Source organism: Petromyzon marinus, chromosome 60 (assembly GCF_048934315.1).
Source record: "Petromyzon marinus isolate PM22_M1 ecotype Great Lakes invasive population chromosome 60, UKy_Petmar_22M1.pri1.0, whole genome shotgun sequence".
Taxonomy (NCBI): domain Eukaryota; kingdom Metazoa; phylum Chordata; class Hyperoartia; order Petromyzontiformes; family Petromyzontidae; genus Petromyzon; species Petromyzon marinus.
In genome coordinates, this window is record NC_133726.1 from 7959867 (window position 1) to 7982241 (window position 22375).

Genomic DNA, 22375 nt, shown 5'->3' on the forward strand with positions numbered 1-22375 from the left:
AGCGTTACTGTCACGCACCGAGCATCACACGGTACTCTTGAGTGACTGCACAGGAGGGATAGAGCTGCCCCCTACTGAGTGAAACAGAGGTCACTTTCAGGGATCTCAGAGGTGGCTCTGTGATATATGCTTCCACGAGCCATTCTTTAACACGCAACATATACGAATGGGCACTTCCTATCGTGAAAATATACCGACGACAACTTTGAAAATCGGTGATTAGCATTGTAATCTCTCTATGACATGGTACTTTAAGAAGACTTTAGCAGTAGCTGGCTGTGCATTCCATGTTACTAACACCACAACCCTCAAATCTATGTTTGTTGAACTTCTTTTGCACCGTACGTAGCCAACCGTGGTAATCGGAGGGGTGCGGTTGAATGCCAACAAAACTGAACACAAAAATCCGTTCCAAATAAATGAGTTTTCAATGTAGATTTCAATGAACATATGCAATTATTGGTTTCAACCGGAGGTTAGAAAGTGTTGAAAATGTCGTTCCGACGGCAATAAAAGTCAGTACACGTACATAAATTGGCATACGTTTTATTAGCACGGGTTGTATTTTGTATAAGAGTAGAAATGATCAGCAAATAGCTAAAGCCACAAACTCCACGCAATCAAAAGGAGATGAATCGTCTAAAAATGCAGCATCGTTAATTAGTTGTTCGCTTATGAAGCCGCCTATTAATATCGCCTGGCACAAATAAAAGCGCGTTGTTTATATATCCCTCGAATTAAGAGATGCAGACATTCCACGTTGGGATCCAATGTCGGTTGATGTTGGCCCAACGTTGAATGTCCACAGTTATACTCCTAGGTAGATTGTTGACTTGCATTAGGCAAAGGGTGAACATTTATTGAAAAAAGAAATGGTTTCACATTTCCACACAGCTCTCTAATTGACATGCTAATTACTCCACGCCAGCGGACCCACCTCTCTCTCTGCACCCCCCCCCCCCTCTCTCTCTATTTAAGGCCTCGACACAGGCGTTGGGTCTCTGTGTGTCTATGTTGTGTGTCTCTTTCTGTGTGTCTCTGTGTTGTCTCTCTGCTTGTGTGTCTGTCTGTGTGTCTCCGTGTCTGTGTTTTGTCTCTCTATAAGTTCACTAGGTTTGTTCTATACCTGATGACGATTGCTTGTGTTGCAATCGAAACGGCGTATTCTATTATTTAATTTATTTTCTTTCTACGTGACTTTACCAAAAGAACCAAAGAGTAATTCCTGCAGTCACGAAAGCTTCAAATCAAGTTTGGTTTCACATATTTCCTCATCTCGCTCGCTGAGAGACATTTAACAGGGAGCATGTGTAGTGTTGTAAGGACGAGCAGACTTCTTTAGGAGGCACACTCTGTTTATTGTATTATTTCCTTATACAACGCTTAACACACACAGAGGGATATTCGGTCCCCTCACCCGATACCCTAGGGAGGTACAGCCTCCGGACCTGGCGGGACTCACACGTCTACCGCTAACCTCCTTGATACCTAAGGAGGTACAACCTCCGGACTTGGCGGGACTCACACGTCTACCGCTATCTTAGTCCTCCGGCTAGGACCTAGGGGAGGCTATCTGACCCACCGCTGGCCCGGTGGGTCCTGACCACTGGGTATGCCGAGCCTTAGCCCTTAGAAGGGCTGAAAGGCTGGTCCAGGGTCCTAGCTAGGCTTCAGCCCAGTCTTCTGTCTTCGTGCAGGGAGAGAACTTCTCGAGGTCCGTTGGGTCACCCGTCTTATACCCCTTCGTGGCCAGGTAGAACCAATCATACATTCCTACGTGGAACCGTCTGATTGGTTCGCACCAAACCCTGGCCACGATCCGTTTCACCTCGACTGACCCCAACCGTTGTACCCAGAGGTAATGCTGCACTGCCCTGGTGGCAACGCAGGTTACGCAACAGCGCATAGTTAACACCTCTACACATGCAAGACACGGTGGGGTTTTCCCATGACCGTTCCGTGTCAACCCACGCGGTTTTACCCCGAATTCTTTTGATCAGGAAAATTGAGTTTTCAGGTCCATACGGCGTACAGTCGCTTCAAAACGGGCGAAAAAATCCATTTTTTTTTTACTTTGTGTTTCTCCCTTGTGATGGGACTTTGTAGGATGAACTTTGAGAATTATAAGGGCACGGGGTGACCAAAAAGGTCTGAATTGGTCTGTAATAAGCTGGGCGCTGATAAAGGGTTGACAGGTATGCATTACGCAGTTTGGCAGAATACGGTGCAGGTTTAGCTAAAGGGGGTTTTCAATCTTCCACGTGGATTGTTGAGCTGATTAAAAGCAAAGTGCGGATGAGGATTCAACAGTTAAGGGGACGTATCTCCCTCTTCTGACAGAAAGCGGTAACTGTTTTTTTTTCTATCATTGAACAAAAAATTTTCATCAAGTTTTGTCTGTCTTCAAAGCAAAAATAAACGTGGATTTTCGATGAACTTTGAAGTGAGGAAGCACGTGGCCATTAACAGAAACGGTGCTGGATTTCGATTGGCTAACTAACCACGAGGTCAATTGCCAAGGCTTGTCAGGCCTATTTACCTGGAGAGGATTAGTTCGACTCTTTTGAGGCAGAGTAGCACCTCCTCAATCTAACCACAGGAGGACGTCTGCTGCCTCTCTCTGTCGGCAAGTGGCTCTTCATTGCAAGGCCCACGCGGGGCCAACCGGTGGCCCCTGGTGGCCTTTAGTGCGGCCCCTGACGTGCGGCCCCCACCACAGTACAAGAATGTGAACCCCCCCTTCCCCATCATCATGATCGTGCTGCTGTCAAACCCCCCAATGGTTTCAAATGTGTGGCGGCACCCTTACACTGACGATGTCTTATCAGCGAAAGTGATACCCCCCCACCACCCTCCTGAAAATTCGTCAAGAGCAGTGACCTTAAGGGATTCACAGATACTGGGCTAAGGCCAGGAATAAGTTGACCAATGCTGTACGGGGCATACTATTGAGGCATTCAAATATGTAGACATGGCAAATTAATTAAAGAAATAGTGCAGCATGTATAATGTAACGAATATATCAGTTGGACTGTAACGTGAGATAAAAGTGTTACTTGAGATATAAGGGTATTGTAGGAATATGCAAGGATCTCTGCTCTTAAGTACAACATGTGAATATAGAGTAGAACAAGTGAATGTAGAGTAATTGTAGGATTAATTTGTTTTTGTTTATAATAGCGCCCTCCTTTCACGTCTCATCTCATCTCAACACATTCGACAGGGCAGCCCCAGTAGCAGCTGGCCCTGTTGGCACAAGCTGACCCGGTACCTGGCCTGCAAACGGGCATTAGTCTGCCAGTTTGGGGCCGATTGCTTACGTTTAATCCCAATGGAGTAAGTTGCAGATTAGTTTCATGATAAGAAAATGTGGATCTTAAAACTGGCACCCAATGGCCTAGTCTTGTGAATGATGATGTAAGGGGATCTGGACCGTCCACTCCAAAGCTGATGGCGCATATGATGATTCTTATAATTATCTCACCCTCAGTATTAATCAGGGGTGGCCGCTGCATTCGAACCGTGGACATCTGAATGAGGTGGAGAGCGTGCTACCGCTAAGCCATATCACCCCCCCCCCCCCCGAATGACAAGGGGAGAGAGAGCATTGACGTAACCTTGTCATCACAGCTGGATCGTGTGGGCAACATTTCATTACCTGGGCACTGGGCCCAGGTAATGAAATGGGGCACCCTGTCCAGTTCCTCCCCTCTTCATGACCTGCCGCCTGAGCGATCCTCTCCTGTGTGGGCCCTGGTGCAGTTGCACTTCCTGCAGAATCGATGGCTACACCACTGACCCCCTTCGCCCCCTTTGTGGGCCAAATTTGGGATTTGTTTTTTATTTTTGTGGGAGATCTGAAACCGCTGAAAGTAGTGTTCTTAAAATGAACCTTATGGCGGTACCCCGGGGTACCATAGCACCCCGGCTCTCGCATAATGTCCGTGAAGCAGTCACTTTTAGCATGTTGATGGTCGGCGATGCGGCAATCGACTCATCTCGACGAGCTGACACGATGCACTATTCAAAGTAAAAAATTTCGATAAGGATTTTTTATGCTGATGTTTAGCGTTTCGACATTGCGGAGAAGCATTGATTTCGGATTGATTGGTACCCCAGTCGCGGAGTGAAGTGCACCCTGGAAAAAAATAGTGTCCCAGAAATAAAATATTCAATTGCCTCGGCTATTTATTATTATTTGGTAATTCTTTAAAACACAAAGTGAAAAGTGAACAACAAGTGAAAATGCCAGACTCGGCAATAATGACTATGGGTCTGGGTTGGGGTGGATACAAATTGTTAGAAGAGAGGACAATCTACTCATCCTGACCATAACTGGATGACCAATCCGGAGTATAAGGGATGGGGTATACGTTCTTTATGGACGATCGAATAGGACTTTAAATCATCTCTGGCAGACCACACATTAACATAAACCTTAGCATTTTATAATAATGACTGAAAAATTAATGTGCGTGTCGATAGAGCAAAATGAGGCCCTTACATTGAGGAAAGTAACTGGGCACTCTAAATATACGAAACATATCTGTAAAAAGAAAATATTTCATTCTCATGCGCCGATTAGTGCAGCAAAGATGCTGTCAGTAATGGATACATATTGTTTGGGTCTTCCGACTGTGGGCCGTATGAAATTGAGTCGTAAGCAACATTCGGCCCGCCAGTCAGTGAGGTCCCCTGCTCCTACCCTAGCACTAACCTTATGTCTGTCAATTTTTTGTAAATAAATTCACTTTAGTTGCTCACGGGGCGCTTTTCAGGTGGCAGATTAACGGTAGTAGATGAGGATGGCGGATTCCAGCAGCTTCTTTGATGCGCTCCATTCCACACCTGTCCCATAGCCGTTCCAGTCGAAGGCACCAAAGTCACCGCATTCCTTCGGGGATTCCTGAGGCACGTAACCGCCTCCGCCTACACAGAACTGTACACACAGATATTGGCATTTCCTTGAGTGGGCATGTGCTCGGGCATCACATGAGCGAGAGAGGAGAAAGGCTGATGTGGTTCAGGATGTGGAGCTGACTGGACTTGCCGATGACTGGTACCGGCGAAATCAAGACCGGCCCCTGTGTGTGGAGGAGGCCCATGAGGGACGCTACTGGGCAGTTGGAAACAAGTCGCTTTCCAACAACAATGAAAGCAAAATAGAGGTTTTTGGGTTAGATCGCATATATATAAATGTGTCGTTAAGACCCGCCACCACCCAACACAGCCGATTAGTAAGATTCGTCACGTAAACAGAACGTGCCAATTCGTTACTCGTACAGCACACCGGTGTGTTGGAGAGCCAAGCTACAACATTTACAAATTGAGTACGACGTTTCGCCAGTAATTTCAACTAGCTTCATCAGGCGACAGCCAGATTTGTGGAGATGTCCACCTGTTTCGTTCCTTATACAGAGGCGTAGATGTGGTGACCACGCAGTTGCGCTCTTGCACAATGTGTGGGGGGAGGGGGGTATACTGAGGCAACGTACATTATGCATGTGTTCTAGATTTGAAGCTTTCGTGACTGCAAGGATCCATACGCTTTGGTTCTATTCGGTAAAGTCACGTAGGTAAAAAAACAAAAAAAACAAAAAATCACGACGTTTCGGCCACAACACAAGCGGCCTTCATCAGGTGAAGGGACCAGCCTGTCTCGAAGACTGCGCTGGAGTGAAACAGAGCCAAGCTCAGACTGCGACCTTTAAGCTGTGTGAGAGGGATTAAGGTGCCTCGACAAAGAGATTAGCATTTGATTGGCGGACTTAGCATGATGAAAGGTGTAGCACGCGGCAGTGCACCTTTAAGCTGTGTGAGAGAGATTAAGGTGCCTTGACAAAGGAATTAGCGTAAAAATTAGCATTTGATTGGCGGACTAATCATGATGAAAGGTGTAGCACAGTGATCGGCACGGGCAGTGCACCAGCCTGTGCTGCGAAAGTTTGGGGTACCACTACTTGAAAAAATATACTGTACCAATGATAATTAGTTTAATGTTTAGTTCGATTTAGAACATCTTTCCAATGGTTGCTTAATTTGAAACCATCTTCTCGGTTGAAATTGTGTCTGTGTTTGTAGATCTGAATTGCCTCGTGAACAAATCTCTGATAAAAACCCGTGGGTTTGCAAAGAACCTTGGTATCGGAGAAAATTATATCGTGATCACCCACAGCGTTGTAACAGTGATCAGCCACGGCAGAAGAATTCGTTCTGCCGTGTTTCAAATCTGATTTGTGCTCGCGAATTCGGTCAAAGACATGTCGCTTCGTCTCCCCAAAATAGCAATCACCGCAGGTACAACTCAATCAAATGCTATTTTTTACGCTAATTCCTTTGTCAAGGCACCTTAATCCCTCTCACACAGCTTAAAGGTGCACTGCCGCGTGCTACACCTTTCATCATGCTAAGTCCGCCAATCAAATGCTAATCTCTTTGTCGAGGCACCTTAATCCCTCTCACACAGCTTAAAGGTCGCAGTCTGAGCTTGGCTCTGTTTCACTCCAGCGCAGTCTTCGAGACAGGCTGGTCCCTTCACCTGATGAAGGCCGCTTGTGTTGTGGCCGAAACGTCGTGATTTTTTTTTTTACCTACGTGACTTTACCGAATAGAACCAACGAGTATGGATCCTTACAGTCACGAAGGCTTCAAATCTAGAATTGATAGCCTCTACGGGGAGGGTTTTCACCTATCTGTTAGAGCTTTTAACAGACAACGGGACAAGAAGTCACAGCTCATCGAGATGCTGACCTTCCTCAAAAGATGCCGCGACCACAAGGTAATGCCCATCGCCTTAACACTCACTTCTGCTGCTGTGTCCTCACCGAACTCTAAACAGATTCTGTTTAAGGCCAGCCTCGCTTTAATATCAGAGAGGATAAGACTACTCCGTTTTGAACTCGATACTTTAGACAGGGCTCTCCTACAAGCTCATTTAACGTTAACACAAAAAATGTCTCCTTCTGATTGGAACCACGTAGACAACATGACTGCTTCATCTGCCGATTCACTTTCAATCAAATGCAAAGCTAACCTAATTGCTAAATTCAACCACCTATCAAAGAAAAACCCGGTTCCACAGATCACAAAACTAGACGCTAACAAAATTGTTATCAATCAGAGTAGCACCCCGATTTCGGACAATCTTAAAACAGTATTGGCTAAAGGACTAAATTTCGCTGTCACCCCAAAACATATACCGATAGATGATATCATTTCTCAGGTCGATGTAGCCCTCAAAGATATAGGACACATCCAAGCAGAGGTCGCGAGAGCTGAAATAGCTACTATTCTTAAGAATGCTAAGAAACCCGTTAGCAACATCAGCAAAGATGAACGCTCTGAACTCACGAAATTAAAAGAGAGACATGATATAGTCATCCTCTCAGCCGACAAGGGCAATGCCACTATAATTATGGATAAAAACTCATACAACAATAAAATGCAGGACCTTCTCAATTATGGTAGTTACTCAAAAATTAAAAATGACTCTACTAGTAGCCTAACTATGAAAACCAACAAGATCATCACAAGTTCGACCTCCCTAATTGAACCAACTAAACGTCCCTCCCTAAAACCTTCTGCTGCAAGACCCCCTAGATTCTATGGTCTTCCAAAGATTCATAAAGAAGTCACTCCACTACGACCCATCGTATCCACGATCAACTCCCCTACCTATAAGCTAGCACGTTTTCTGTCGGATACCTTGCTACCTTTCACTGGCAAGACCTCCTCAGCAGTACTTAACTCAGCCCAATTGGTTTCTATGGTCAAAGACGTACTGTCCCCTGACGATATCCTTGTCAGCTTCGATGTGGTCTCCTTGTTCACCAAGGTCCCGGTACCTGATACCATTGATATAATTGAAGATTTGGTACAACATGGACTAAACCCCGAGGTACCTACGCTGGTCAGGCACTGTCTCACCAACACTTACTTCACTTGGAATGGTTCCTTCTACAAGCAAAATGAGGGTACTCCCATGGGTCCCCCCTTGTCACCAGTGATAGCCAATGTTTTCATGGAGAAATTTGAATCGGACACCATCCAGACTTCCATCCTCAGACCTTCCATGTGGAAGAGATATGTGGATGACACTTTCGTCATTTGGCCACATGGCCTCCCAGCTCTGAACCTTTTCCTACACCACATCAATTCCAGACATCCCGCCATCAAATTCACCATGGAAGTGGAGAAAAATGGCAAGCTACCATTCTTTAATGTTCTGTTTGAGAGGAGACCTGAAGGCTCATTGGGGCATTCTGTCTACAGGAAACCCACCCACACAGATTCCTACTTGAAGCCTGATTCCCACCACCACCCAGCCCAACAGAATTCTCTCATCAAAACTTTATACCATAGGGCTCATTGCATTTCGGACCAACACCACCTGACCAGTGAATTAAAACATGTACACCTGGCCCTCAAAAGGAATGGATACTCTGACCGTACCATCCGCCAAGCTGTTTCTCCCTCCATACAGAAACAACCACTTGATACTCCGGTCAAAACCATCACACTACCATATATAGCAGGCGTTATGAAAAATATCTCCAAAATTCTAAACAAACACAAGATCCAGGTCCGGTTCAATACAGTACATAAAATTCGTGATCTGATCTCATCCGTGAAGGATGTCATTCCTGACTTACAGTACCCCGGGGTTTACAAATTGAGTTGTACCTGCGGTGATTGCTATATCGGGGAAACGAAGCGACATGTCTCTGACCGAATTCGCGAGCACAAATCAGATTTGAAACACGGCAGAACGAATTCTTCTGCCGTGGCTGATCACTGTTACAACGCTGTGGGTGATCACGATATAATTTTCTCCGATACCAAGGTTCTTTGCAAACCCACAGGTTTTTATCAGAGATTTGTTCACGAGGCAATTCGGATCTACAAACACAGACACAATTTAAACCGAAAAGATGGTTTCAAATTAAGCAACCATTGGAAAGATGTTCTAAATCGAACTAAACATCAAACTCATTTTCATTGGTACAGTATATTTTTTCAAGTAGTGGTACCCCAAACTTTCGCAGCACAGGCTGGTGCACTGCCGGTGCCGATCACTGTGCTACACCTTTCATCATGATAAGTCCACCAATCAAATGCTAATTTTTACGCTAATTCCTTTGTCAAGGCACCTTAATCCCTCTCACACGGCTTAAAGGTGCACTGCCGCGAGCTACACCTTTCATCATGCTAAGTCCGCCAATCAAATGCTATTTTTTTATATGCTAATTCCTTTGTCGAGGCACCTTAATCCCTCTCACACAGCTTAAAGGTCGCAGTCTGAGCTTGGCTCTGTTTCACTCCAGCGCAGTCTTCGAGACAGGCTGGTCCCTTCACCTGATGAAGGCCGCTTGTGTTGTGGCCGAAACGTCGTGAATTTTTTTTTTACCTACGTGACTTTACCGAATAGAACCAAAGAGTATTATGCGTGTGCATTATGCGAGCCCTTTGAACTTGTCCTTCCTGTCTATTGTGTTTATTAAAATAGCCCTACCAACGGTAATCACTATTGAAGTACGTTGCCCTTCGTAGGCATGCATTTAAATAATTTATTATTTGATGATTCGCTTCCACGCAGCACTAAGACGGTAGCTATCCAAACGTTTAAAGTTATTTTGATTTGAAGGCGTGATGCGAAAGAGAAACGAGCAAAGCATCGGTGGGGAGCACAGGTGGTAAATATTATCAGGCGTCTATCTCGGTCAATTACCCATAATACCTGTGTCTGACTCCTCGCCAGGAAACCTTCAATGCTTAAAAGTGCATTATATTCTGGCACAAGCGCGACGATGACGTCACATCACGTCCCATGCAGACTCGATTCCTTGCAAAAGGTATATATTTGCTGTTTCAACATCTTGAAACGTAATAAAGTATTAAAGCTTTCGTGACTGCATAAAATTACTTATTGTTTTTTTTCGGTAAAGTCACGTATGTAGAAATACAATAAAATTATATTAAAACAAAAAACAATCACGAAGTTTCGATCACAACGCAAGCGATCTTCATCAGGTGTCAAGAACATATCACGGAGGTAAATACAACAGTTGAACACGAAATTTAACACTCTTCTGAAATTCGTGGTCCGCCAGGAAGTGTCTAACTGTGTTGTTGGCCTGACTGGATGTGCTTCACATAATGTTTTTTCAGGTTTGCTGAATTCTCGTCTCTCATATTTTTGCTGTATTTACCTCCGTGATTTGTTCTTGACACCTGATGAAGATCGCTTGCGTTGTGATCGAAACGTCGTGATTGTTTTTTTTGTTTTTTTTGTTTTAATATAATTTTATTGTATTTCTACATACGTGACTTTACCGAAAAAAACAATGAGGAATCTTGAAACGTGTTTTATTTGCCATAAAGGGTTAAAGCTATTATTATTTTTATACATTATTACTAGCAAAGAGGTTCCATGATATAGTGTATACTGTATTTGTATGCACTGGTCTGTGCTGCCATCAGTGTAGCAGCGTGCTCGACAGCAAGTATTTGAAGTACTCACATGTTCAGTGTCACAGTTGGAGACGACCTTCAACCCAGAGCAGATGGCAAATGGGGCTCTCTCGTTGTTAAACACTCTGAATTGCACAAACCCTGATGTCGTTCCGCCTGTGGAAATTTGTCTCATTTATTGCATGCATTTATAACGGTCAACTTCACTTCTCATTAACAATGAAGCTTCTGCATTTCTGGAATGCTTAAATGGTCCACACGGCACCGCTCACTTTTCCACAGCTTTAGGATAATGATTGTTACAAAAAACCTCGCTTTTTTCAAGAGTGGGGTGACTGCAGCCATCGTTAAAAAAAGTGTTGGGCACCGTGCCAGTCTCAAGAAAATTGTTGAAGAGGCCAACAACGAAGGGCCCTCAATGCAGAAAAGGTTATCCTACAATCGTCCACAAGGGGTGGGGGGGGGGGGTGTCAAATTGGGCAACATAGATCGAGGAATCACAGCGATCAGAGAGGTCAGTTGCAAAGTTCCGATTCGCGGGGAACTTCACCAACAAAGTGCCCTCAATCCAGGAGGTTGGGCAGATGAGATGGATTGAGAATTGGTTGGTATAGGCGGAGTTTGACTTCTATATTTGTGGGTAGGAGGGGGGGAATAGGGGTTTGCTTTGTCCCTCGCATTAGGAATCACGGGTGCATAAAATACCTTTATTTTTTATCGTAATTGTAAACTACTAAAAATAAATTAATTAAGGTGTTCAGTTTAGGAGCTTGTGTACAAGATATTTGGAACAGATAGTGAATTCATAAAAGATGTTTAGGTTAGATCGCGTAAGTATAACTTTGAAACCATTGGAAACCTCATTTGACAGTAACAATATGTGATTATAGGTTTTTATCTCTTTCATCTGGCAACAAAACTAACACCTTTTTTACAAGGAGCCATGTTTACATTGACCATAATACCTGCAGTCGGAACGCAAACAAAAGACAACAACTCTGATAATGTATGCACTGTCCTTGAAATTGATTGGTCCACACCCAAGACAGCTTTCTTTAGAGCCTCGTCTCACAAGGTGTCAGTTTTGTTGCCAGATAAAATGGTAAAAAAACAATTATCATATTTTGTCACTGGCAAATGAGGTTTCCAATGGTGTAAATGCTTAACCCGAGCTCTCATAATCTGATGGTGCATTGTCTTTGAGTTGTGCGCCTTTTGGCGTCTTCTGGTCCAACACCATGTAAGACGAGGCTCTAAAGAAAGCTGTCTTCGGTGTGGACCAATCAATTTCAAGGACAGTGCAAACATTATCAGAGCTGTTGTTTTTTGTTTGCGTTCCGACCGCAGGTATTGTGGTCAATGTAAACATGGCTCCTTGTAAAAAAGGTGTCAGGTTTGTTGCCAGATGAAAGGGTAAAACACCAATTATCAAGTATAACTTTGTCGTAACCCTCCACCACCAGACACAGCCAGTAAGGTTTGTCACGTAAACAACGCGTCATTTAGTTACTACTACAGACCACCGGTGTGTTGGAGGGTAAATCCACAATATTTACAATTTGAGTAGAACAACGTTTCGCTGATAGTTACATCCAGCATCATCGGTCTATTTGCCTGAATAGTGAAGCAATCCACCTGCTTCCGGTCTTAAATAGTGCAGCAGGACGACGTCATCACTGAACCCATGAGGTGCAGAGATCAGAGGGGGAGGAGGCGGTATTGTAACTATATAATAGATTAGTCATCTGAATTTAGATTTCCATCATCACCCGCACATAAATCCTCTCTCATCAAGACACTCATACATCGGGCCAAAACAGAGTCAGATGGTGAAAGTCTGAGAAGAGAGATTAATCATGTTAAAGAAGCGCTACAATTAAATGGATACAATTATGCTCAAATTAACAGAGCATTGAATGCCAAACCAAGATCGAACAGCAATACTGCTGAAAGCGATCAAAATTAAATTACCATATTGCAGGAGTAACCGACAAATTAGCTGGAGTTTTGGAAAAACTAAAAATCTGAGTAAGATTTGGCATGGTACACAACATTCTAAAACTATTATATTGTACTAGAGATGAATTGCCTATTTCTTGGGTCTTTCGTTACAGTCACGTAGACATGTTCAAAGAAAATAACAAAAATAACAAAAAAAACTATGACGTTTCGATCGCAACACAAGGAATCGTCATCAGGACAAAAAAAAAAATTCATATAAAAAATTATCAGGAGAAAAAATACTTTTTTCTCGTGATGACGATTGTTTGTGTTGCGATCGAAACGTCGTAGTTTTTGTTATTTTCTTTGAACCTATCTACGTCACTTTACTGAAAGACCCAAGAATATTAATTCCTGCAGTTACGAAAGTTTTAAGTCAAGATGAATTGCCTACGTTATCAACAATCCGCAAAGCTGTCTCCTCAGCCATGCAGAGACAACTTTCTGAGGATACAACCAAAACCATCACTTTACCGTACATAGCACGGGTTCATAATAAAGGTTTTGGGTTAGATCGCGTTATTTATAAATGTGTCGTAACCCTCACTACCCGACATGGCCAATCAGCAAAAAAGTGTCACGTTGACAAAAGACAAATAGTTCACTACTTTAGCTCACCGGTGCGTTGAAGAGTGAATCCACAACATTTACAGTTTTAGTAGTACGACGTTTCACTAGTAATTACATCCAGCATCATCGGGCAATTCGCCAGAATGGTAAAGCTCTTACTTGCTCACGGTCTTAAATAGAGCAGCAGGGTGACGTCATCATTTAACTCGTTCAGGTGCAGTGATTTGAGGCGGGGGGGGGGGGGGATATTACAATTATATAATCGATTGGAAATCAGTCAATGGTTATTATTAGTAATGAGTTGTAGATTAGTAATTAGTTGTAATGTGTGTTATTGTGATTATATGCTACGTTAGTAATCCGTTAATTCGTATGTTTCCCGTATAAGGAATTGTAATATGCATTCTCTTTGGTTTTATTTGGTAAAGTCACGTAGATAAAATAAAACAAAATAAAAGAAAATAATTAAATCACGACGTTTTGGAGGCAACACAAGCTTCCGTCTTCAGGTGGAAAAGTCAACGCAGAATGTCTGTGTTAGGAGCACAGTTCAGAGACGACCTTGGATTATATACAGGTTAAGGGAGGGGGACGAGTCAGTAAGGGGGCGTGGGTGGGTGGGAGGGCTGGGCTAAGCAGCTTTTTGATAGAATGCTGCGGGTAACACCCACTTCTCAAAGCTCACATCAAAGGGCTCCCCGATGTGGGCTCACAACATTATTTAATAATACGCTTCCAAGCCGCACTAAGCCTGTAGCTGTCAGAGCGATTAAAGTTATTTCTCTCGATTTCAATGGATTCTCTAATTAGTCTTTGCCAGTAATAATTAGTTTTACACAACACTTCAACGTTATTAAAATCAATTGAGTGTCCTTGTTGACAAGCATGTTCTGCCACTGCCGACAGTTGTGGTTGAGATAATTTAATATTTCTTTGGTGTTCTTTTAATCTTATGCTGATGTCACGTCCCGTCTGTCCCGGGGGTTACCAAAAAGATTTCCAAAATCTTAAACAAACACAAGATCGTTTCAAAACGGTACACAAAATTTAATCCCATCTGTAAATGATGTGATTCCTGGTGTCTACAAACTGAATTGTGGTTGTGGCAGCAGTTACATTGGGGAAACGAAACGACATGCCTTGGACCGTGTTCGTGAACACAAGGCATATCTGAAACACGGTGGGACCAATACCTCTGCCATTGCCGATCATTGTTTTAACTCTGTGGGCTCGCATAAAATGTATTTTTCCAAGACGGAGGTACTCTGCAAACCTATCGGCTACCTTCAGAGATGTGTTCATGAAGCCATCCAGATATATAAACACAGACACAAATTCAACCAAGAGGATGGGTACAAACTGAGCAATCATTGGAAGGACGCTATTAACCAGGTAAAATCTTAACGAACTGTGATGTTTCCATCCTACCTGCCTATGTCAGCTGTTATTTCCGACTCTCTGTGTGTGTCTCTCTCTCTATGCCTCTCTCTTAGATCTCTCATGCATTGCACTCTCACACCTTTGGATTGAACTCTCATGCTCACATGTCTTTTGGATTGCACTCTCATGCTCACATGTCTTTTAGATTGCACTCTCATGCTCACATGTCTTTTGGATTGCACTCTCATGCTCATGTCTTTTGGATTACACTCTCATGCTCACATGTCCTTTGGATCACACTTTCATGCTCACGTCTTTTGGATTGCACTCTCATGCTCACATGCCCTTTGGATTGCACCCGTTGGGTTGCACTCCCTCGTCGAGAAGGCCCCTCTCCTCCGATCTTACAGTTACATGCTAATTTCTCACATTCACATCACTAGCCCCGGCCACTTTATAACCCTTGGGCTACACCCATTTCAAACCTTTTAAAAGTCTGCCTCAGCAGCAGAACATGCTTTCTCACCTGATGACAGACGCTTGTGTTGCGCCCAAAACATCTTGATTTATTTTATTTTATACCTACGTGACTTTACCAAAAGATCCAAGAATATGAATCCCTGCAGTCACAAAAGCTTTAAATCAAAATATATTAACGTAGTTTATTTGAGTTTTTTTATCGGTTCACTGTATGGTAGTCAATATATAGTCAGTGTATACCAAGTTACTTAATTTTAATAGCTCAGCTTATTGGAGAGTATATTGAGTACATTGATTATATTGATATAGTCTATATATAGTTTTTTCACATCGGTTTATTGTATGGTAGTAGAGGTAGTTGCAGTTCTTTAGCGTCAATATACTAAATGCCTATGTTGATATGTAAACTCCTTTGTCAAGGCGCTCTGCTCCTCTCATCCAGCTTAAAATACGCTGCCAAGCTTAGCAGTGTTCATTAGGATGCTGTTTTTCCGACAGCTCTGTTCTTCACCTGAGGACGGCTGCTTGTGTTGTAGCCGAAACGTCGTGATAATTTTATTTTATTATGTTTTATTATTATTTTATTATTTACCTTCTACGTGACTTTACTGAAAGAACCAAGAATATGAATAAGATAATATGGCCTACCAAAAATCATAAAGAAGGTACACCCCTTCTTCCCATCGTCTCCAACATTGGCTCACCCACCTACAAACTGGCCCGATATCTGCCTAAGACCTTGCAGCCATTCACTGGTAAAACCACCTCTTCGGTACTGAACTCGGCTCACCTAGTATCATCAATTAAAGACATCTCACTGTCCCCAGGTGATTTGCTCGTGAGTTTCGATGTAGTTTCTTTGCTCACCAAAGTTCCTGTGCCCGATACTATTGCAATCATTGAAGATTTGGTCCAACAAAAATTGAATTCTGATGTACCGGTGCTGGTGAGATGCTGCCTCACCAATGCATACTTCACCTGGAATAGAAAATTCTATAAACAAACTGAAGGTACCCCAATTGGTTCTCCCTTATCTCCAGTTGTAGCCAATATTTTCATGGAAAATTTTGAGATGGACGCCATCCAGACATCCACTCTACGCCCGTCCTTGTGGTAGAGGTACGTGGATGACACGTTTGTCATCTGGCCACATGGCCGACCGGCTCTGAACCAATTCCTCAACCATATCAATTCCATACACTCAACCATCAAATTCACCATGGAGGTATAAAAGGATGGCATGCTACCTTTATCGAATGTCCTAATCAAAAAGAGACCAGATGGCTCAATGAGCCATTCTGTCTGCAGGAAAGTAACCCATACTGACGCCTACCTAAAACCTGTTTCCCACCGCCATCCATCCCAGAATAATTCCCTCATCAAAACGCTACACCATAGAGCTCAATGTATCTCCGACCATGAACACCTATCCAGTGAACTCAAACACGTACACCAAGCTCTCAAGGCGAATGGATATCCTGACTACACAATCTGCAAAGCCATCACCCCAACCGTTATGAAGGAGCCATCTGACGATCCAATCAAAACCATCACCTGGCCATACATAGCAGGGGTAACCAAAATATTTCCCAAATCATGAATAAACACAAGATCCAGGTCCGATTTAACACAGTACATAGAATTCGTGATCTGATCCCATCTGGGAAGGACATGATTCCTGGCATGCAATATCCCCGAGTCTACAAACTAAGCTGTATTTGCGGCAGCCTTTACATTGGGGAGACTAAGCGATATATCTCGGACCGTGTTCGTGAGCATAATGAAGATTTGAAAGACGGTAGGACCAATTCTTCTGCCGTGGCTGATCATTATTTTAATACGGCTGGCTCACACGAAATTTATTTTTCTAAGACAATAGTACTTTGCAAACGTTCATGAAACCATCCATATATACAGACACAATTTCAACCGAGAGGATTTTTATAAACCCAAAAATAATTGGAAATATGTCATCAACCACTTTGGGTCATGACTTGATTTTTTGTTTTCTTGTCAACCTCCGCCGTCAGCAGGGTGGGTGTGTGGAGCGAGGTGCAATGATTGCCTTGCGGCCCTTTGATTGGTGTAGACCCACTGCCGGTATCGTTGTTTTCTCCAACATTAACATTAGCTGCCCCACCCATGCTGCTGACACACTTGGGCTACGCCCATCTCTCAGCCTTTATAAACAGTTTGCCTTTAGAGGCTAACCCCCCTTTTCCTGATGACAACCGCTTGTGTTGCGATCGAAACGTCTTGGTTTTTGTTTTAATTTTTTATTTTATTTTTATTACTGAAAGAACCAACAATAAGTCTACATTAAAGACTGCCAGTACGCTCACTCTGGTTAATAACCAGGCTACAGTCTACATTATAGACTGCCAGTGCACTCACCGACGTTAAGAACCAGGCTACAGTCTACATTAGTTGTTCTTATTATTTTTATTTCAAATTTATTATTTATTTTTTATCAGTTTCTTTTTTATTATTATTTTTCAATCTATGTGACTTTACCGAAAGAACCAAAGAATATGAATTCCTGCAGACACGAAAGTTTTAAGTCAAAATCTGTTAATCATACCGCATTGCAGATAAAGTACCAGTATAAGCAATACTTACTCAAACAGTTAGGGCAGCTGAGAGAATTGACGACTGCGTCACTTCCATAGTCATAAACAATGGGGTAGGCAGGCCCGTTATTGGTGGGACAGCTTCCGGAATTGTACGTTAATGGGAAGAAATTCTGCAAACAAAAGGAGAACCATCAATCAATATTTACCTGAAAACAACAGAACAATGTTACGCCACTTAAAATGTGTTTATTCATGTGTACGCTCCCATTAAGATCACCCATATAATGTATGCGTTTTCCTTTTCGTCAAATCATTGCTAGATTAAGGTCTACCAACACCTTTGTGGGTCATCGGGGTACGTGGCCATACATCAGCACATTGGACAAGTGCAGATTGGTGGAGGTAGGGAGCATACATGTGGAGGCATAGACATACATAGGGACATATATCGCTCCACTGTCCATTGCTATCCACTGTAAAGGCCTGACGGCGCGATAACAACCTGTACCTCCTGGTCAATGGGCATTAATTTCCACCAGAGTTATCTGGGGCTGAGCTCCAGAAATATATCCATTAAATTAAACCTTGCAGGTCAATTATTAAATCACTATGCAAGATCTATCCTGATTAGCTTCTGAGATCTGAAAAGTTTAGGGCCTTCAAGGTGGTTTGGCCAAAAGGCATATAACACCCCAGTACAATTTTGATATAAGGTTATCAACCTCATGAGTCACAAGTCAGACAAAGGACTCTACCTTGAAAAAGGAATAAAAGCTTCCTCCAAAGGCAGCCAGAAACTTCGACTCCGTGTGGTAGCGAAAGAGCGATGATGTCTTCCACGCAGGTAAAGGAGTCCCGTTAGGAACATGCCAAACTGCTATGTCATTTGCCTCCAGATCGTAATATCCCGGGTTCTGAATAAATAAAAACACACACAGCACAACTACAATAAACAACTTAACAAAGCGGACATGCGTATTTACGAATGAACATTTTCTTCGCCTGTTTCAGCACCTTCACTTAAAATAATCAAGCAATATCATATATATGTGTCTATGTTGGCAGACCTTCAAAGCAATTGTTTTATCTTTTGTATAATTTCCTCCTACATATCATTTGGGAGATCCACAGCGTGATGGATGGACACAAATTTTATGTACGTATAAGCTACCAGCTTCTACATTTGTCTCTGGTTCCTTCCTAAAAGTTGTTGGGTTCAAAGTTTCGCTTCTACAAAGTAATTGCAGCACCACATCTATTACCATCCTTAAGGGAAAGAACACTGATCCGACCTCTAACCCCCAAGAACGGGTTTGCAGGTTTGAGCATTTCTGTCAGGTCTTGGAGGGAAACCCCTTCAACTCAAATAACATCATGGGACAAGGTGGGGTTGACACTGCTAGGGCCACAGTGCCTCAACTATTGGAGGAAGTAGCTGCTCCCCATGAGTCGTTGGGTGTCGTGCCATCTATTAAGGAAGTGCAAAGGATGATCTGGAGCTTGAGACCAGGTAAAGCACCAGGTAGAGATTGCTTCTCAAGCGAACTGCTGAGGGAGGACGGTGATTGTGTGCAGACATACCCTATGTTACATCATTACAACCATCTGGTCCACATGATAGGTTTCGCAGGATTGTAAGGATTCCATGGTGGTGCTCATTTTTAAAAGGGGGACCACACTGATTGCAACTACCAGGGCATCTTCCTCCTCGGTGTGCCGGAAAAGATCCTGGCAAGTATTGTCAAACACCGCCTTGCCATACATGCTGAGGAGAGGCTTCTCGATAGGAGCAGTCGTGCACAGACACCATTTTCTCCGTCCGTTTGCTACAGCAGAGGTGTATGGAATTTCAACACGACCTACATATCTGTTTTATTGACCTAGTCAAGACCTATGGCACCATCAATAGGCCGGGCTCTTCATGCTTTCTGAGTCCAAGACCCTCTGCTCACAATCATCACGGACCTTTATGATGGTGAGCAGGCCCCTGGTAAAGCTGTGTGACAATGAGTTGGAGCCAATTTCTGTTTCACTTTGGCGTGGGACAGGGATACTCTTTAGCCCCTACACGATTTAACATCTTTTGACCACGTAGCTCAATAAACTTTCGATGGATGTACAACTTGAGTTTCCATCTGGGATAGATAACATGGGAGGTGGAGTCAAGGGATGGCTCCCTATTGGTCAACTGTGTTACATATGCAGATGATTTACTAAATTCTGCCCACTCTGAGAAGGATTTGAAAACAATCCCTCCTGCTGAACTAAGCGATGGGGCCTTATTATCAGCCCCACAAAAACAAAGCCACCTGCCTGGCAGCAAGGTCTTGGTCAAAATTAGTTAGGCGGCATTATATTTACATTGGTTGCATAACTTTTCATGGAAGCTACCTAGTTTGTCACTCAACACAAAATTTCAGTTCTTGACCGGTCATGCCCTCCCTTCTCTATGCTTGCGAAACATGAACCCCCCATAATCTAACATCTATGCTGGTTAGAAACATTTAAAACTGGCCTGCAAATGATCCATCCTGGGTTTAACCAGGCTGGATTGTGTGAGTAGCTAACAAATCCTTGAAAGATCTGGACACAGTCCCTATCTGAGCTTCTCCGGTGGGCAAGGATGCGTTGGCTGTGTCAAGTAGCCCGCATGCTCATGCCGCTGCATTTGTACGAATCCAAATGGTCGAAGTGCCATTTGAGTAAACGACAAACCTTGTAGTCGTCATCAGTCGCCGACTCGGGCACACCAAATGTGTTGAGGTTGGCCCAGTTTTTATCCCCGTCTATGAATGGAACTGCAGAATTGCTGCCCTGCTGACTGGTCCAGCGGTCTCCCGTGGTACACTTGGCCGCGATGTTGTTCTCGTGGACGCTGGCGACCAGGGTCCAGCCTCCTCCGTTGGTGTTCATATCGCAGAACGCCTGGTAGGACTGCCCGCTCTTCGTTTGCAGCGAGTATAGCCCATCTTTCGTGAGCAAAGGGAACAGATTCAACAAATGAGTTGTGTGGATGTAGACCAAACGTGGGTTTCTCAGTGTGCTATCTTTCCATTGAAAAAACACGTGTGATACCCAAACCAATTATGTAGGTAAATATATATTTTGGTACAGTGTGCAGTGCTGTGAGGTTGAAAGAGGGGGCAACTGCAGTGGCATGGGTCAATTAGTTACTCGGAGATGGTGGCTGGGTCACGTGGCATGCATGTGTTTTGTTACTGGGTTAAAGGGGGTGCATCACGTGGTAGGAATCATGGGCATGGTTTGGTGGTACCACAGCTATGAACAGACCCCACCGACATCCCCTAGCGTGCCCTGCCATCCACCAACATCCCAGATGAGGGATCGGGGATCCAAGGGAGGGCTGAGGAAGTAGGGGACGAGCGGCAGGAAGTGGGAGTACGTGCAAATGACAAATTATTACTATGAATAAACTTTTAGAACTAAAACTTTTTGTATTTTACCAGGAGAGGCCTACTGAGCTATACAAGCAGTCCTCCAATTACGAATTCCCGACTTATGAATACCCATACTTACTAACCAGTTTCCATTAAATATTTAAAAACATTGACTTAAAACGCAAACTCGCAATTGCAAACTAAGCCACGGCACTATTTTGTTCAGAGAAGCCTCGGCAAGATGCGGGCAGCCAAAGAGTCGCAAGGGGGCAGCCAAAGAGTCGCAAGGGGGGCAGCCAAAGAGTCGCAAGGGGGTAGCTAAAGAGTCTCAAGGGGGGCAGCCAAAGTGTCGCAAGAGGGGCAGCCAAAGAGTCACCAGGGGGGAAGCCAAAGAGTCGCAAGGGGGCAGCCAAAGAGTCTCAAGGGGGCAGCCAAAGAGTCGCAAAGGGTGGAAGCCAAAGAGTCTCAAGGGGGCAGCTAAAGAGCATCAAGGGGGCAGCCAAAGAGTCGCAAGGGGGCAGCCAAAGAGTCGCAAAGGGGGCAGCCAAAGAGTCGCAAGGGGGCAGCCAAAGAGCCTCAAGGGGAAGCCAAAGAGTCGCAAGGGGTGCAGCCAAAGAGCCTCAAGGGGGCAGCCAAAGAGTCGCAGGTTGCCGACCCCTGGGCTAAAATGTCAGAGTCGGATCCCCGATATCGGTGTCAGCTGAATTAGGGGTAGATCTCATTTAAATTAGAAGACAGCGTTGTGTGAAGCATCTAGCCTCACCTCTCTCTGTTTTTGTCTTCTGTTTGATTTCAAGGCATGAGTGTGGCGGCTCCTCGGACCATTTTTTTGGTGGAATCCCACTGCAATCCTCTGCTGAGAAGCACACTGCTGTCCTCACAACAACGGCACCTGTAAGCACAAGGCATTAGCATCACCCAGATTAAAACCCCACAAGCAAAGCGCAGCATGATTCTTTTGGCGATCCCAACTCGGTGGTTTAACTCTCAGACTTCATTGTTGTTTCATATCTGATTATTTTAGGGGTTGAACAAATTGAACTTCATTCAACTTTGTTGTCCTTTCCCCACACCTCTGATTCGCACGGTTGCATACGCACGTTTCAAAATAATTTTAACATTCATGTGCATGTTACTGTGTAACCGGGTAAAAAGAGTCTCAAGGGAGTCAAATTTCGTACTTGCAAATTGTATCGATTATATAAATTAGTAAACTTTTATAAAAAGGAACTCACATAAAAGTGTCGTGGAAATGCTCAGAAACAGCGGCAATTTGAGGAGCCCCATGGATAAGCAGCGATACCACGCAACTCTCTCTAACTCTACAGCGATCAGAAGCCTGTAAATACAATAAAAACAAACCGCTGCAGGTAACAAAAGCCACAACGCAACTTGTGAATATTTACTGTGAGCACTAGAGTGAGAACAGAATCGGTTATTAGTTTAAGACACCAGCCTTGCAGACTACAGTAGGAGTGGTCAGCTCTGTGAGCGTTGGACAGA

At 43.8% G+C, this 22375-nt stretch overlaps 1 protein-coding gene across 1 annotated transcript; it reads right to left on the reverse strand.

The window, feature by feature from the left end:
• Nucleotides 1-530: 530 nt before the first annotated feature.
• Nucleotides 531-22354, reverse strand: LOC142905989 (intelectin-1b-like). The gene is made up of 7 exons (XM_076053328.1): nucleotides 22108-22354; nucleotides 21636-21764; nucleotides 20190-20443; nucleotides 18230-18388; nucleotides 17521-17644; nucleotides 10520-10626; nucleotides 531-4939 (listed from the first exon to the last, which is right to left on the reverse strand). The coding sequence occupies exons 1-7, from the start codon at nucleotides 22157-22159 to the stop codon at nucleotides 4787-4789; spliced, it is 978 nt and encodes a 325-aa protein (XP_075909443.1). The 5' UTR covers nucleotides 22160-22354; the 3' UTR covers nucleotides 531-4786.
• Nucleotides 22355-22375: the final 21 nt, after the last annotated feature.

Coding starts and splice junctions, on each gene's coding strand:
- LOC142905989 (XM_076053328.1), bottom strand. CDS start 22,159: ATGGGGCTCCTCAAATTGCCGCTGTTTCTGAGCATTTCCACGACACTT. Junction 17,645..18,229: donor GCTTTTATTCCTTTTTCAAG/GTAGAGTCCTTT, acceptor TTTTGTTTGCAG/AATTTCTTCCCATTAACGTA. Junction 10,627..17,520: donor CAGCTGCCCTAACTGTTTGA/GTAAGTATTGCT, acceptor AAATTTCCACAG/GCGGAACGACATCAGGGTTT.